The sequence below is a fragment of the Limulus polyphemus genome, unplaced genomic scaffold (genome assembly GCF_000517525.1).
Source record: "Limulus polyphemus unplaced genomic scaffold, Limulus_polyphemus-2.1.2 Scaffold2, whole genome shotgun sequence".
Taxonomy (NCBI): Eukaryota; Metazoa; Arthropoda; class Merostomata; order Xiphosura; family Limulidae; genus Limulus; species Limulus polyphemus.
Genome location: NW_013665612.1, coordinates 592,695 through 609,838, shown reverse-complemented (window position 1 = coordinate 609,838; position 17,144 = coordinate 592,695). Strand labels below are relative to the sequence as shown.

The window sequence follows — 17,144 nt, the reverse complement described above, 5'->3', positions numbered from 1 at the left end:
ATATATTGGGAACTCCCGCCTATTCTCCAAAGTTGTAGAAGATTCTCGAGAGTATGAATCAACAACAGTTGTATGTACGTTAACGCTTAAATTTGTATTGTTACGTAATCTGAATTTTCTAGAAAACCACCACACGCCTATAAATATAACCAACACGACGCGCCAAAAGAGAGTGTCTATTATTAGTTTTCTATAGTCAGTGTACTATAAACTTTGGAGGCTATAACTGTGATTGTTATAACGCTTACCAATGGGAAAACCTCAGATATTTGACCAGGAACCTTTACAAAGTTGGAACACTACAAATCGTTTAACTTCAGTGGATTATCATTGGATATTAACATTTTACGATAACATTATATAAATTCACCGTGGAAAACTCGACGTGTGTGGCCGGTAAATAACAGAGGACAAAGCTAGCTAGCTTCCCGTTAAGCGAATTGTCCCTACATCAACTAGTAGTTAACTCGCTCATCGTGAACCCTCGATAAAATATCAAGGAAGTTTCAGACTAGAAAGAAGACATTATATTGCTTGTAATTTTGTGAAACTTTTGTATATGAATCATTGTTTGTAATAACTATTTGTAATAACTGTTATTGTAACTGGTATTGTTGTGTTTATATTAAAACGAATTTGTGTTAAAAAAGAAATATGTGTATCAATCTTGTTGGCAAATATCATAAACTGACTATATATCAGATTTTACTTAACTGCTAAATCCAAAGTACAATTTAACTACTAAAGCTAAAGTATTATTTAGCTCGGTTTCAGACCATTTGAAATTACAATACGTAACACGAGTCACAGGTACGCACACGTTTTTCCAGAGTGTAAAATGCGTTCAGTCACTTGATAGTAGGAACTTAATGTGAAATAATGCTTAATTCACTACCTTCAGCTTCACAGGATAATGACAGAAATGATCCTTCATTGAATCTCCCGATAATTCCTTCTATTTGTGTTCCTTCATGGTCCATGATAACAACATTTTTTGGAGGAACTGAAATAGATTTTCTCATTAAAATAAATTAACGTCAGGTTCCATTCAAATCATCATTATAAGGATAAAAAAATTAAACTGGTTTGTTGAATTTCATTCAGAAGCCAATCTTATCACTTTTAAAAAGAAAGATAACTTGCCTCAAATGCGCATTACACATCAAAAGTAATGTAAAATTGAAATCTATTTTTCACGCACATATTTAAAATCTACGAATGATGTTATTATTTTCCTATCCGCATAACAAAACTAGGAACATTCATTTAAATTCTATTTCATATTTTTTGTAGATATAATGAGTTTATCAGAATAGCCTGAAATATTAATAAACCAAAGTACATGATACATATTATGTATGTTTATCTTAAAAGTAAAACAATTGACTATCCCTAATGCAGAGATCGAGCCCCGAATAAAAACTCACACACTTAACGCTGAGCAAAGTTATGAAAGAGTAAAGCTCGATAAATATTTCAAAAATTTAACTGTAACTCACGCTGAGTAGAAAGGAACTGATATTATTACCAGACATTCATATTAAAATTTCTTAGTTCCATTGATAAGCCAACTTTGTGTACTCACTGTGGGAAGATCTGAAATGTTTTACTTGAAATTTATTTAGAAAGTGGTGTAAACGTTCATAAATTAGTAGAAAATCTTGCAATAACATAAATGTAAAGACCTGTGTAAACAATAGGCAGTCATAATGTGTATGAATGATGTCTATTTTACTATATTGTTGAAACTTGATACTCGTTTGAGTATGATTGATAATTTTATAAACTACTGTCAAGTATATATATAGACTGTTAAAAGTAACCGTGAAAGAGAAATTTACAAATGGTAAAAGAAAAGAAGTATTTGGCATATGATAATATGGAATATGAAATGTTATTAGGCGTATTATAATATGTAATACGCAATAATTTATGCGTTATCATTTCTATGGCTCAATTTGTTTTTAGTTTTCTCATATACCTTTGATTAAACAAGAATAGCTGTTTGTCATCTCTAAAGGATCATTGTGTGTAGCAAGAGTTTCTAAGAGATAAAATGGGATTACCAATCACTCTCAAGTGGCCTCTCCACTTTTCTGTACGTGCTCGTCGATAATCCACCCGACATTCATATTCTCCTTCATCCTCTTCTTTGACCGGTTCTATCTTTAATAGTGGGGGTTTCGAGGTCAGATTGAAGTAGGCACGTGTTCCTAGGATGTCGTCAGAGAAATGAAAGGCTTTGTAGATTGAGCCGTTGCGAGCATCTAGGCTATAAATTGGTACACCAGAATCTCCACGAAACCAGAGAACTAAAGAGATGGCGTCGTTTTCAGCTGGGAAACTTACATTACAGGGTAGAACAACAGAGCGATCTTCAACTGCTGTTAAGTTCGCTGATATTACTGAAATATGAGTAAAACAATCTGCAGTTGTTACCAAATTAAAATAAATATATAAGCATCTTTCAAAAACACTCTGCAATTGTTACCAAATTAAAATAAATACATAAGCATCTTTTTTAAAACAATCTGCAATTGTTACCAAATTAAAATAAATATATAAGCATGTTTTTTAAAACACACTGCAATTGTTACCAAATTAAAATAAATATACAAGCATGTTTTAAAACATATCAGGAATTAGTTATTTCTTCTTCACCAGTTGGTAATTTTTATTTCATGAAGTAATACAGGAGTTTCCAAAGAAGTTAAACAATTAGGTTTAGCATTGTAATTTTTGAAATATAATTCTTCTACGTTTGTAATACTTCCAGCTTAGTTTATTGTTCGCAACAAGCCAATCTTTTTGGTTACTTATCAATTTGGTAATCGATAAACATTCACTGCAAATTTAAATCTTAGCAAATTTAATAAAGTGGCATTTAATTACTTTTTACAGAGCATCAAAAGAACATTTTATAATTGTTACTAAACATATGGTGTGAATAAGTAGATAAACGTAATTAAGTTTATAAACGACTAATATAACAGCATCAATGGGTGGCCAGTCTGTGTTAAATACTTACAAGATATATGTGGAATTCTTATACAAATATACTATACATTAATAAATGTACCCATGACAGAGCCATTAAGTCGAGCATGTGGAGAGCATTCAAATGGCAGGCTATGTGTTACAATATCTGTAACTACAATATTTACTGAAATAGACGGTTTCTTTAAACATACTCAAGTTATCCAACTTGTATTATTAAAATTGTCTATAACATTATGCCTTTATGAAAATTAACATGTTCGCAGGAGCGTTCAGTGTTTCAGAAAATGAAAATTAATACATTTTACTCTCTGATACTGAAGTTACGTTGAAGTTCTATATATTAAAGATAGTACATCATGGCCTGAGCATTTTCTAAAATCTGATACGGATAGTATATATAAAAGATATGTATATATTCAACTTGTTTATGATATTTCCAGTAATAGCTTGCTTTTAAATACCTTAAAGATCTAAAGATAGTTTCTGGATGGATGATATTTCATCACAAAACTGAAATGAAAAACACACGAATAGAATTAATAAGATGAAACATTAGCAAAGTACATGGTCTAAGGCTCATTCACTAGTTCCAAAAAAATCACCAGGCCTGGAAGTAGATATTAAATACATTCCAGACTGGTATTTGAAGCGAAAAGTAGGAGTCATATGTATGTGGTCATAACATATTGCTTTGCTTTGATGATTGCAATAAGCACCATAAGTAGATGAACTTTTCATAGCTATACAGAAGTTGCTTAGCTACAACTTAAACTAACTTAAATGAAAAGCGAAGGGTTGCTTCGGTTTCAATAGAATTCCCCCCCCCCCCCATGAAAAACTATACTCATTACTTTAATAAGGAGAAAATTTTAAACCTGTGTACTTGAATCATATTGCATGAATAATTTCACGAAAAATGTACACTAAGTATTTCACGCTAGGCAGAAAAAGCGTTATTTATATAGTGTAAATTTTGAAATAATATTTAATTTCTTTAAATGACACTTTCTAAACATAATGCAGTTCAAAAAAGTTCTCGAATTATCCATAATAGTTACAGCTTCTAAAAGATTTTAAATGTATAACTGTAGACGTGAAAGGTTATTTATACAATTGATATGTCTTGGGAAAAGATTATAGTTTATTCTTTGATTCTGTTACTTCCGAATGCCAAATTTATCGTCAACTTCATATGGTACAACTAACAATAGATATTGTTTTATCAATACTATAAGCACATGTTTCAAAGAAAATACCAAATGCATTTCATAATATCTTCACTTTTCTTTTTCGACTGCACTCACTTATATCTAGTCAATAAAAGTTATAAACAATTAAATAAAAAGGTGTATGTTTTGTTATAGAAAAGCCACATCGGACTATCTGTTGTTTATACTGAAGGGAATTGAACCCTCTGATTGTAACGTTGTAAATCCGAAGACTTGCCGCTGTTGCAGAGGGGACTGAAATAAAATAATAACATCCCTAAACATATAAAATCATATTTAAAGGGAATGGACAAGAATGAATTATCTTAAAAGGCTGTGTGTCGCTTGTTTCCTTGTATTTTTTTAAATATTTGCTTTAATAAACTTTTCATGAAACAATCGTATATATTTGATTGTTTTTATTTTTGCTCCTATAAAAAGAAACTACCTAATACGAATCAAAAATATTAGTAATTTTTTAAATATTACATCTATGAGATTTTGCTGGGATATGTTATTTAACTACAATATAATTCCTCAGTGTTGTTTTCGACAAAGACAAGCATTTATTATGAAACGATAAAAAACTAAGTTCCAATAATGGACCATTCGAAAATAACAAATGATGTGTAAATGAATTAAAATAAATAGTTTAAGTAATACAAGTGTTATATAGATTATAGAAACCATGCTAATTCTTTGGAAACAAATTATGTTATGAGAAAAACAAATATTGTGTTCAGCCTAAAATATAACATTAGCCTACTCGATTCTATGATGGTTTTGTAAAATAAATAATTAGGTATTATGTTTTGTGATTAACAGATGCTGAGAGCAATAACTCACACAGAAAATATGAGATGCTTAGCAATACGCAGTCCTCAAACCTGTTAGTTTTGGTTTTTATTTCGTTTGTTGTTAGCTTCATACGAATGTGGTTTAAAATTGTGTTTAGAATTACATATATAATGAAACCATAGAAGTATGTTCATTATATTTTCCTTCTAAAGTTTTATTTGATTCCTATGCACAAATACTCAATAAATATTTTAAAGGTGAAATTTGTAAAAAAAATATAACTTCTGTCAGCCAAGATTCTTCTTTCTTTCAGAATTCGAAAGAATTATAGTTAAGTATATATATATATTATTTAAATAAATAGGTCACAATTATGAATGATGCATAAGTAATTCAATGTTGGCTTGAAATATTTAATAGATCAGAAAAAGTAAGCTGGCTTAAATAATTTTTTTTATTAATATACAATTAAGATGGTTTCGAATTCAGTCAGAAAAGCTTATATATATTTTACTAAAAATTATAGTAAATTGCGTAGCTGACTATTTCACAAAACATTTCTTCAAGTATTAATAGAACATGATGTGTATAAGAATATGTTATTTTAATCACGCCAATTAGTTTTAGAAAATTCGTAATATGTCGAGAAGCTTTATTGTTCGAGTACTTATTTGACATAATACATTATGAGGGTCGCACTAACAATTTGGAAAGCCAAACTTACACAGCACTGTTATATCTCTGGATATTTCTGCATATTAACTTATAAATAAATAAAAATTACAAATTATTTGTTTTTTAGATATTTTGAAAAAACTTACTTTACTAAGCTTATGTCTAGAAATTCGAATTATTATACCATATGTACACCATATATAACAGATGTTTTTTAAAAATGTAATGCTGTTTTTAGGCAATTTTTTCTTTACGTTCTAGCATGAAAATAATATACAAACAAACATGCAACTTTACGCCACATGAGATACTCGAAAAGGATACAATAATTAGTGAATCTTTAACTTCCAAAATAGTGAAATTGATCCGAGTTGTTTTTTCTCAGACAAATAGTATGATTTTTCTAATATTTATAGTTTTAGTAATGCAGTTTGCTTAATTTCAAACAAAATGACTTTTAAAAACATTGTTGCTTTAAAGGTCAGTTTTCACTTTTTTCTCACGCAAAGAATTGTGTGTTCACTTTAATGCAAAAAAGGGAGAAATATACTTTATTATTAATAAAATAAAAGCAGATGAGGAAAGAAATCCTTAAAGCCTATATAAGCCTATACAGTATTCAGCATATTCATATCTTGGTTGCAAGTGTTTCTTCGTTTTAGCATCTTGCTCTATGCTTAGGATCAGAGTCTTACAGGATGATGAATTTTTCTCTGACTAACAGGTCCTGTTCCTGAGGGAATGAAATGATGGATAAGAATATGATCGTGGATTTCTACTGTTAAGGTCCATTAATTTTGGTTAAATCTCTAAAATCTTTCACTGAGATTCGCCTCACACTTTTATCTGTCCCACAGCATACTTCTTTAGATACTGATCTTAACAACGTTCTCCACACGGCCGTGGAACAAACGATCAGTGATTGTTTCTAAGCAATTTGTAACTGAGTCGCTTTTAAAGAACACCCTCTGTAATTTATTGTCCATTATTTGAAGTCTGACGACCACTTCAGCCTTTTGATTTAACTATATCTTATAAACATCATTTTTGAGCAGCTACACACCCACAACGGCTATTTCATGCTAATGTATATCTTATTGTTCTAGAAGTAGCAATCACACCTGTACTTATAGTTAGGTCATTGGCAGTCTCTCTACTGGAGTGTCTTATATTGCTTAAACATCATGAATAGTTTGGATTTTGTACTTTGACCGCTTATACAAAAGTTGAGTACGTTATATTAAAACGAATTTAGAGGCTCACCACATCGTTAGATTCCATGTCGCCAGGTCTGGTCATGTTCTATTTAATGGCCTTGCATCTGAACAATAGTCCTGCAGCGTAGTTTCTATTTCAAAAAAACTCTGTCATAAGACTGCCATGCGAAAAGCACACCACTACTACATGACAGCTTTCTATAAGTTATCTATCGTAGAATGACGAGTTTTACAACTTCCGTTTCAACAGTTTGATCAAATATAAATCTATAGGTGCTGCATCTGACGACTTGAATGGTATACCTTCACATGAAAAGCAAACACATACGCTTCCTTCTCCAACTTTTTGATGTATGTGATGGTTGAACATATATTTCGTGGAAACAACTTATGTACACGTGACTTGTGTTGCTTTCCCAGAGAGAGATCTTTCTTGATTATACAGTGTACTGTTTTCTGGGACATGTGGACAACCATTGATTTTTGTGTTAATGGGTTAACGTCTGTTATAAGATACCTCACTTTTCTTACCATACCTTGGGTACGACTTGTTTCATGCCTCTGTGCGGATGATATTCGTGCCACAAGTTTATTCACATAACTTTTTTTCCCGCTTTCATTAAGTGCAATGGATATCCCGTCTTTTAAATTCTAAATCCCCAAGTTGAACATATTTATATGGACTAAGTGTATAAATAATTAGTGTCGGAAAGGGCTGTTAGATATATTTCCTTAATTAACACGATCAGCTCTCGGAGGAATCACACTACTAACAAAATGCAAAACAATTTTAAAATTATTTCTTGTACATTCCGTTCCTTCATCACTATATGTCGGTTGTGGAGTCATGTCATTTACTGATTTGTATATGCAAATCGTTTTGATTTAACGTACTGAACCCTTTATATTATCAACAATAAAAGTTTTATTGCATAAAAAAATTTCCATGTGCTTTACTGGCAAAACATCATAAAAGTATTATTTTTTTGTATTGTTTAATTGCATTTTCTGATTCCACACGTGATTCGCTAGTTCTCAAAAGCACTAGTTGACAAAGGAGTTGAATTTGGATCAGCTATAATCTGCATCCTCATCCATATTGCTCATCACATTGTTTGAAGTCTAATGCTCATTTTAGCCTTTTGGTTTGAGTATAATTTATAATATCCTTCTTGGTTATTCATCCTTACCTTTCTTTGAATGTGATATAATATGCATATATTCCTATTTTCATAGGCATCATATTGATGTGGCATTATCTTATTTATTGGATAACCACCAGTCACATAATAAACTATTTTTAGTACTGGAATGTACTATAATGTAGTTCAGCTGTAAGCTTGAGGGATTATGAACTGCTTGGAATAATATGACAATATGTACGTTTATGCTGGCGTGGTATTACCTAATTGGTTGGTTAACAACCACGCATTATGTAAATTCTTAACACATGGCTGTACTATGGTGCAGTTCAGCTGTAAGCTTGAATTCTGATAATGTTACAATTTCGGCACGTGCGATGGGCATGCCCCAGATATCCGATTGTGTAGCATTGCACTTAAACACAAAGCAAATAAACAATTTTTTGCGCAAATAGCTTTTCGAGGAAATTCATCAAGAAACAACATTTTTTTTCTGCTACATCAGACACGGGGTATTCTGCTTGCTTTAGTTCTATAAATTATATTTGTTGTCTTTGTGTCACGATAATACACAGAATTAAGAAAATGCTAACCCAAGACCGGTAAATTATAGATGTTTTTATGTTATATTCTGAGTAGATACCTTGATCATATTTTTTATATTTTGAAAATATTCTGCGTCATTAAAAACTTATGCAAAGAAGTTATATAAATAGTAAATTACATTTCCTTGTAAAGATGATACCAGTGCAACAAAAAAGTTTACAAAGAGCTTTACTTAATCTTTCAGAAGTCAGATCAAACATGTTAGTGAAGCCGAAAAAAATTTATACAAAAACTATGTAAATATTTATACTGTTTACATTATTTATGAGCATCTTTTGTAAGTAGAAGCCCTACGGAATATATTTTTCTTATATACAGATCACACTTGCACACATCTTAGCGACCAAAAAGTTGTTAGATGCATGAGAAAACTTCTAAAGTGCGTCTGAAACAGTTCATTACAGCTTTTATCAATCTTTCTGCAAAATTGTATTCCCTTGCCTATAGAGAACGTAGATTTAAAATATACTCTTGTTGAAGCCTCGCGTTAATCTGTAAACTCCTATAGGCAGAAAACTGAATGGGAGATAGACGACGAAACGGCAAAGAATAAATATATTATTTTAGAGTAGCTTTCAAGAATCTGAGCTTATTAGCATTGACACTACAGTAATGGACTCTTTAAATATAATGTTTGTTTTAATACATATAGCAATTTTTTTCCATTTTTAAAAGTAAAGCACTAGAAGAGTGAGATAGTTTAGTGTGACACTGCCATTATGCTAAACTTTCATGCCGCTGCTATAGTTTCACATTTAAGGATAGTCAATGTATTGTAGTGAATATTTTGTTTATCTTTGATTTTGTAATGTTTTTCTTATTTTCAGATATTCTCGTGCTAAAACCTTTTTCAGTTTCATCAACATAACCTTTCTCACAGGCTGCTATATTTGGATTAACCACGAGTATGCTACCTCTTCCGATCTTGAATTTGTTAGAATGATAAATAAAAACGTAAATTATTACACAGATATAAGGTAAAACAACGTGTATAGTGTCCAGAATTCATTCTCTTACACTTTTTTTTTTCAAATAGCACAATTTACTCTAGCAATAAATGTAACATTGTACCATTTTCATCAATGTCATAGTCATATCCGCCATGATATAGGGAATATATCTGTAGATCACGCAAAGAGTATTTATGATTTATGTTAGTCGAAAACGCCGAAAATATGTACATAGTGAACAATAAATCTTTGTTATATCCTGCCATAACTTTTTTTTAATTTTTGCCTCTTAATACCCTAGAAGTATTCAGATATATATCTGTATGATGTAAGAAGATCTGAAAGTTGAACTTTATAAAGTTAGTAATTAATCTAAACAACATAAATAAACAAAAATCCACCAAGTTTTATTTTAATGAGAATGTTCTTAAAGAAAATTACTGTATTAAATCTCCTTGTGAAGTTAATCATTATATTAACAGTCATATTACCGAAGTGCCGCAGAAACAGATACATAGCATCTTATAACACAACCACCTGGGTCTAGCCCTTTAAGACAATCTATATGGTTTACCGCCAGAAGTTAGGAGTCCGGAGATGAAACATGAAGTATTGAATTTTAGAAATATACCACAACTGAAGAGTACTGCACCAGCTTCAACTATGATGGACTCGTATTATCAGGACTGTAAAATACTATGACACACGCGAGAAATTGCTTCAACTGCGTATCGTGTGACGTAGAAAATAATATGGAATAAAAGAAAAATAGTTTGCATTAAATGAGGTATAAGTATATAACTTGAAAATATCGAATGTGCTTATGTCTCATTTTTTCACACAACTAGTTTTTCTTTAATTCCATAATATTTCTTTCATTCTATCAAAATATAAATATATAAACGTTAGACCTTATCTGACAGAATTACAAAGGTTATAGTTTCAGGAAAAAAAATATTATATATTCCAACCAAACGATTAACAAAATAAAAGCAGACCTTTATTTTCAAACAAATTACTTAAAATTGTAACAGTTTCATTCAACGGGAATCGAAGTTTAATGATGAACAACAGAACGGCAACAACAACAAACGTTTGATACGTGTGTGTACGGTAGCAAGCATTTAATTCTTGAACGTTTTGCAATGTACATGCCCCATCTTCAGCAAGCTATACTGAATAAGGTAAAATATTAGGTACAAAAATTTTTAAAGTTCCAACATTTTATAAAGAGTAATTAAAATATAGAGAAAAAGGATGTAGTCAATTGAAAAAAAAAAAAAAGAAGAAGAAAGAAAAGGACAATACAACAATTATAAGAATATTATACAAGTTATTCAAAACAGGCTGAATTGTAGCGAAGTTGTGTTATTACTTAAAGTTGGGGCCCGGCGTGGCTAGATGGTTAGGGCGCTTGACTCGCAATTTGAGGGTCGCTGGTTCGAATCCTTCCAAACATGCTCGCACTTTCAGTCGTGGGGGCGTTATATAATGTGACTATTTTGTCAATCCCACTATTCGCTGGTAAAAGAGTAGCCCAAGAGTTTGCAGTGAGCGGCGATGACTAGGTACCTTTGGTCTAGTCTTACACTGCTAAATTAGGGACGGCTAGCGCAGATAGCCCTCGCGTAGCTTTGCGCGAAATTCCAAACAAACAAGCAAACAAACTTAAAGTTGGGAGCTCATTTATAATAGATAAATTTTCTTTAATTAAAAATTCAATATTGGATGATCCAGATGAGATGACTTTGAAAAATTTTAATCAAGATGGGTTGATTGCTGTTTTCACTATGTGTGCGAATTGCGGAGTCTGGGGGGATTTGATAGTTGTTTATCAGCTCTGCTTGATACTCCCATATGTTCACAGGTGTAATTGGAGTATAGTTTTGCCAATGTAAGGACCATTACACTTAATATTGTTTATTGACTACTTCGCATTGATGTTGTATTTGTATGAAATTATTCTCTCTGGAGAATGTAGATTCAGGTTGGTTTGAATTTCGCGTAAAGCTACAGGAGGGCTATCCGCGCCAGCCATCCTTAATTTAGCAGTGAAAGGCTAGAGGGAAAGCAGCTAATCATCACCAACCACCGCCAACTCTTGGGGTACTCTTTTACCAACGAATAATGGGATTAACCGTCACATTATAACGCCTCCACGGCTGAAAGGACGAGCATGTTGATGGGACGGGGATTCGAACCCGCGACACTCAGATTGTAAGTCAATCGCCCGTTACATCTGGCCATGCCGGGCCTGTTTCATATTTTAGAAAACATCAAAAACATAATATTTATTTTATTTCATAGCATGGTTTGTAACAATTAATGTAATTTGTGAAAAACTACATGCTTCATTCTATAACTTTTTGTACTAAAATCTCTACATTAACACTTCATTTGCACTGTTTCATTCCTATCCTATCAAACTAATAACCCTTTCGTTTTGCCCTAGAAATCACATTATAAACCTCTTACTTCTAACTAATGAACAGTTCGTGCGCTATAAATATTGGAACAATCTTTGACCGTTGCTTTAATGAAAATGTGTTACTATATTATACTAACGCTGTAAAGCATTCTGAATTTTAACATAACGTCTATAGTATTTCCTATATGTTTTAGAAACATTCATATTAATATTCAAATACATTATCTATTAATGAAAAATACATAATATTTGTTAGTTTTACGTAAATATGAAAAGGCAAGTGAAGATGACGTTTTAACAGAATAATTATATTTCCCTGTATTAACATAAATGTCGTTCTGCCGACCACTCGCCCATAAATGTGCCAACTGGTAAAACATAAAAGTATAGTAACTGGTAAAAGCCACGTTGGTGGTAATATGCTCCAAAGATGTGCTTTATGAAAGGAAGTGTACGGAAAAACGCCTTACCCTGAGTTGAAAAGATTCTCTGTAGAGTATGGAATTGATAAATCGAAATTGTGGCAGATTCCATCTCCGTGTTCCATGTAGAACTTGATCTCCCAAGGATTCAGAAGCGCACAATGAAGCTGATATCGCGAAACGAGATGGAAGATACGCAATGCTAAGGTTACCCACATTGTGAAACGTGCAAAGCTACAGTCTTGAAAGTTTTATAACGTTTTTAGCCCTGGTACGGTTTACTTATACCACTTATACATGTAGATTTACATGTTACAGGGACGGTCGCATTTTTCTCCTTGTAGCTGGAACTATCTATGTTTATCAATGTGAAGGACAATGGAATGCGGTGTTCTTGTTTTAATTGTCTTATGATACCACCAAACTTTCACCGTCGCCAGGACACGTCCCTGCCTTTTCAAAATCACGTGAGCAGAATATACCTGGATGGCGCAGCTAATCAGGAATGGAACTCCGTTGTCGTAAATGGTGCTCATGATTCAGATGACTAAATTAGAATATTGCATATTCATTTGTATATGCTGAACATATTATACAAAACTAACGCTTGTGTCAACTGAATGGTCATTACGCTCATTCTGTCGCACCGGTCGCCATCAAGAAATAAAATGATGCAAGTACCTCCATCAACTACCCCATAAGTTTTATACACAGTCGGATTTATTAATAAATATATAACTTTTTGTTGTTGTTGTTGTTCAAGTGTTTTAGAAATTATGTCGCAGAAGGGAGACAACATGTCATAAGCGATATATCAATCGGTCGTTACATTAGTGCGCAGTTTCATCCAAGCCTGATACGGGCCTTTTATATTCCTTCTGACGGAATCTTTTATCATTGTTATCCTTTACTCTGCTTGCATTTTAAAGAAAATGTGATAAAAAGAATATTTAAGTATTGAAAATAATTACTAAACAATTTTATGTTAAAAGAGAAGCGGAATTTGTTTATAATAAAATAAGAGTAACCATCTAGCACATGTTTCAAATATTGTGTTGCGTAGTCTCATAGCTAGGTAGCTCTGAGATATTGTTGTCCATAAGTATTGGTTTAGTTAAAATAATTTCACTTATATTTTAAAATTATTTGAATTATTTCTCGATCTCAAACACATTGTTATATTTTCTTTACATGAACATTTTGACTCAGGCTAGAAACTACTTTGATAAAGTTAATAAGTTATATGATGAGAGAGTCAGTACAAAAGATCACCAAAAACAGTTAAGTATGTTTCAAAAGACTCAGAAGCTCGAGCGCTTTCGATTAGTTGACTATTCTTCCCCAGAAAAAAACTTATCACTGACATGCAAAGATAATATCATGAAATGCATAATTTCTTGTTCAGATTCCTAAAATGAAAAAAGTAATTTATCGTACTTGAACATATCATCGTCGTAACTGTATGATATTATAAAGAATTAATAGTTTAGATTGAGCTGGACATTTATGCTACTAGTTGTCCTTCATTTTGTGCTTTATTAGCAAAAGTGAGACTGGTATAAAGTCAGGCATTACAGAATATAAGACTAAATTGAATAATATCTGAAGTTTCTGTGTGTTGTCTTCATTACAGTGTGTGTACAAAAGGTTAGGTTTCCGAAAAGTAATTGTCAACTGTTTGAAAGCGCTCGAACTTCTGGGTCTTTTGAAATATACAATAATTTACTATTATTATTATTAACGTTTTGGTATGATCAGTCATTTATATTTTTATTTATTGTACTTCTTGGTTAACAACATATATTTAACCATTGCTGGGACAATTATTTTCCCAATTAGATTCAGAATAAACAAATATATTCAAAATGATAAAATAAAGTTTGTATACCATAACAAGGGATAAAAGCTACTTTAATGAGTCTTTTATATTCATATTTTTATTTTGAAATTTCTTCCTGTAATTAATCTATTTCGCTATATTTTTCCCTTAAAAGCTGCTGCCCAAGAAAGTCAAAAACATTCAGAGGTTTTTATTATGGTAAAAGAAAACTGCATACAGCTGAGAGGTTGATGGTAAATGGGGCTGTCGAAGTAATATGTCTCTCAAATCATGTGAAGAACCCAGCTGGTGTATGCTATTCCGCAACCTAATCGCTTCCATTACTCGACACCAAATTCACCCTGAGAACACTTTGCTTACTTTCAGATATAAATAGCGTCTCTTACCATCAGATCTTACACAAATCGTTAAAATGACTGTTTTTCCTTCTTGTCATTACATCCATTCATTTATTGCTCATAGAAAGCAGTAAAGGTGTACTATAACATCACACCCAAAGCTAACATCATGAAATGTATGATTTCTTGTTCAGATTTCTAAAATTAGAAATATAAGTTGTCATACTTAGATACATCGATGTCGTAATTGTATGATATTATAAGGAATTAATATTTAGGAGAATACTAAAATTTTCTGCTTCTAGTTTTCTTCAACTTGTGCCTTATTAGCAAAAAAATCTAGAAGTTAGAAACACATCTATGGTAACGTTATTTTATTGTCGTTTTGTTATATTTATTAAGCAAAGAAAATAAGCTCAAACACTTTTTTTTCCAAAAATCATAAATTTGTGGCTGAAAATAGTATATTTTAGGAGATTTGCTTCATTAAACAGATGAAAGTACGTATTGATTAAAATATTCTTAGTTATTTAATGTACTATGTTATGCAATAATGTTTCTTTACAACTTTATGCATTTTACCTCGTTTTTAGCTCTTATCCTATAATGTGATAGGGAAGGCGCTGGTTCGTCAAGCCAATTTGAACCTTACTCTTTAAAATAAGCTTCTCAGCAATGTTAAAAGTTACAAATATATATATAGAAAAAAATTCTGTTAACGTTACTTAGTCTCCAAGTGAATCAGCAGTAACTTTCCGAACTTTAAACGCTAAAATCAGTGGTTCGATTCCTCGTTGTGGACAGAGCGCAGATTGCCTATGGTGTACCTATGCGTTAAAACAACAACAATTCTCTCAAAGACAGACGTAATACGTTATTTAGTGCCTCATTAACAAATTATGCACACTATCTTGTTGCTTAAAATGATCAGTAATCATACTGAGTATAAAACAATTTTAGAAAGATTTAAAAAAAATCATATTTTATTAATGTATGTGTCTGAGCAGTAGGCTAATTTATCACTATCGAGATTTATAATTTGATTTACTCTCAGATTTGAAACTGTATCCTTTGAATTAACAGCGATTATTATCTGAAGTTTCTATATATTATCTTCACTACACAGTATGCAGAAATTGGGGTACTAATAAGATATTAATCTTAATACAGCGAGACAACATTATTTTACAAAATTAAAATGCCTTTCCATTAAACTTTTGGAGCAATTATGAGAAGTTTTAAATTACGTTAAGCAAATCTTGTAAGTTTCTTAGTAAAACTTTATATGTTACTATTATTTCAAGGAAAACATTTGAATTCACCATGCCATTTTTTATTTGAAACTTATTTTCCTTTAATACGTTCTTCTAAAATAAATTTGTAATTAAAAATAGGATGAGTGATATTAAACTATATAGTTATATTTCTTCGCAATTTCCTGTTAATGATTAAATCATAACAATTTCAACAATTGATAAAAAAAATATGCATTACTTCTTAGCCATCTGTTGTATAATGTATATATAAATAGATTTGTTTTAACTTTATTTTTGTTTATTACAAAGTATATGAACAAGGTATAAAAGCAGTTACATACAGTCAGTCGATAATGCACGTATCTTAGTGTTAAGTAGCAGTAAAATCATAGTAAGGATTGTTTTCTGAATTCTTTACTTCAATATAGTGTTAGAATTTTAACGGAACTATATGTAGCATGAGATGGCTTATAACGTAAGCCCTCCCTTTTACCCACACATATCTCCTTCACATACGAGTTACTCAATTAAGATGTATTTTAATTTTGTTTTATTTAGTTACATCCAACATCGAAAATAGGACAAATACTATATTCGTTACAAGCTATTAGTTGAACTATTTTCTATATGATTTACCTCAAGAAATAAATTTCAGTTAGATAACAATTACTTTTGCATCATTTAAGAAGTTGATTTAATCATGGTGGGATTTTAGAGGTAATGTTTCGTAAGACATTTCCATTTTCTGATAGCCTCTCATAAAAGCATGTTTCCTTACCAGTAGGCCCGGCATGGCCATGTGGTTAGGGCATTCGACTCCCAATCTGGGGGTCGCTGGTTCGAATCCCCGTCACACCAAACATGCTCGCCCTTTCAGACGTGGGGGCGTTATAAAGTGAAGGTCAATCCCACTATTCGTTGGTAAAAGAGTAGCCCAAGAGTTGGCGGTGGGTGGTGATGACTAGCTGCCTTCCCTCTTGTCTTACACTGCTAAATTAGGGACGGCTAGCGCAGATAGCCCTCGTGTAGCTTTGCGCGAAATCCATAACAAACAAACAAACCTTACCAGTAATCACCCAGTGGCACAGCGATACGTCTGCGGTCTTACAACGCTAGAAACCGGATACCCGTGGTGGGCAGAGCACAGCTAGCCCATTACGTAGCTTTGTAAATTCAAATTAATTCAGTAAAAACATTAACGAAATTATTTTCTTAAAGTATATTATACTTGTCGTGAATCAATATGTTATAATAAGGTCACTCT

General features: G+C 31.8%; 1 protein-coding gene across 2 annotated transcripts in view; it reads right to left on the bottom strand.

The window, feature by feature from the left end:
- LOC106466034 (nephrin-like) overlaps positions 1–17,144 on the bottom strand; it is a 122,147-nt gene that overhangs the window by 40,982 nt on the left and 64,021 nt on the right. For both annotated transcript variants that reach the window (XM_022393963.1, XM_022393918.1), the window contains exons 2-3: positions 2,067–2,405; positions 896–1,003 (exon numbers count right to left, since the gene is read on the bottom strand). In XM_022393963.1, the coding sequence (XP_022249671.1) occupies positions 896–1,003; positions 2,067–2,405 (447 nt within the window). The remainder of the gene's footprint in view (positions 1–895; positions 1,004–2,066; positions 2,406–17,144) is intronic.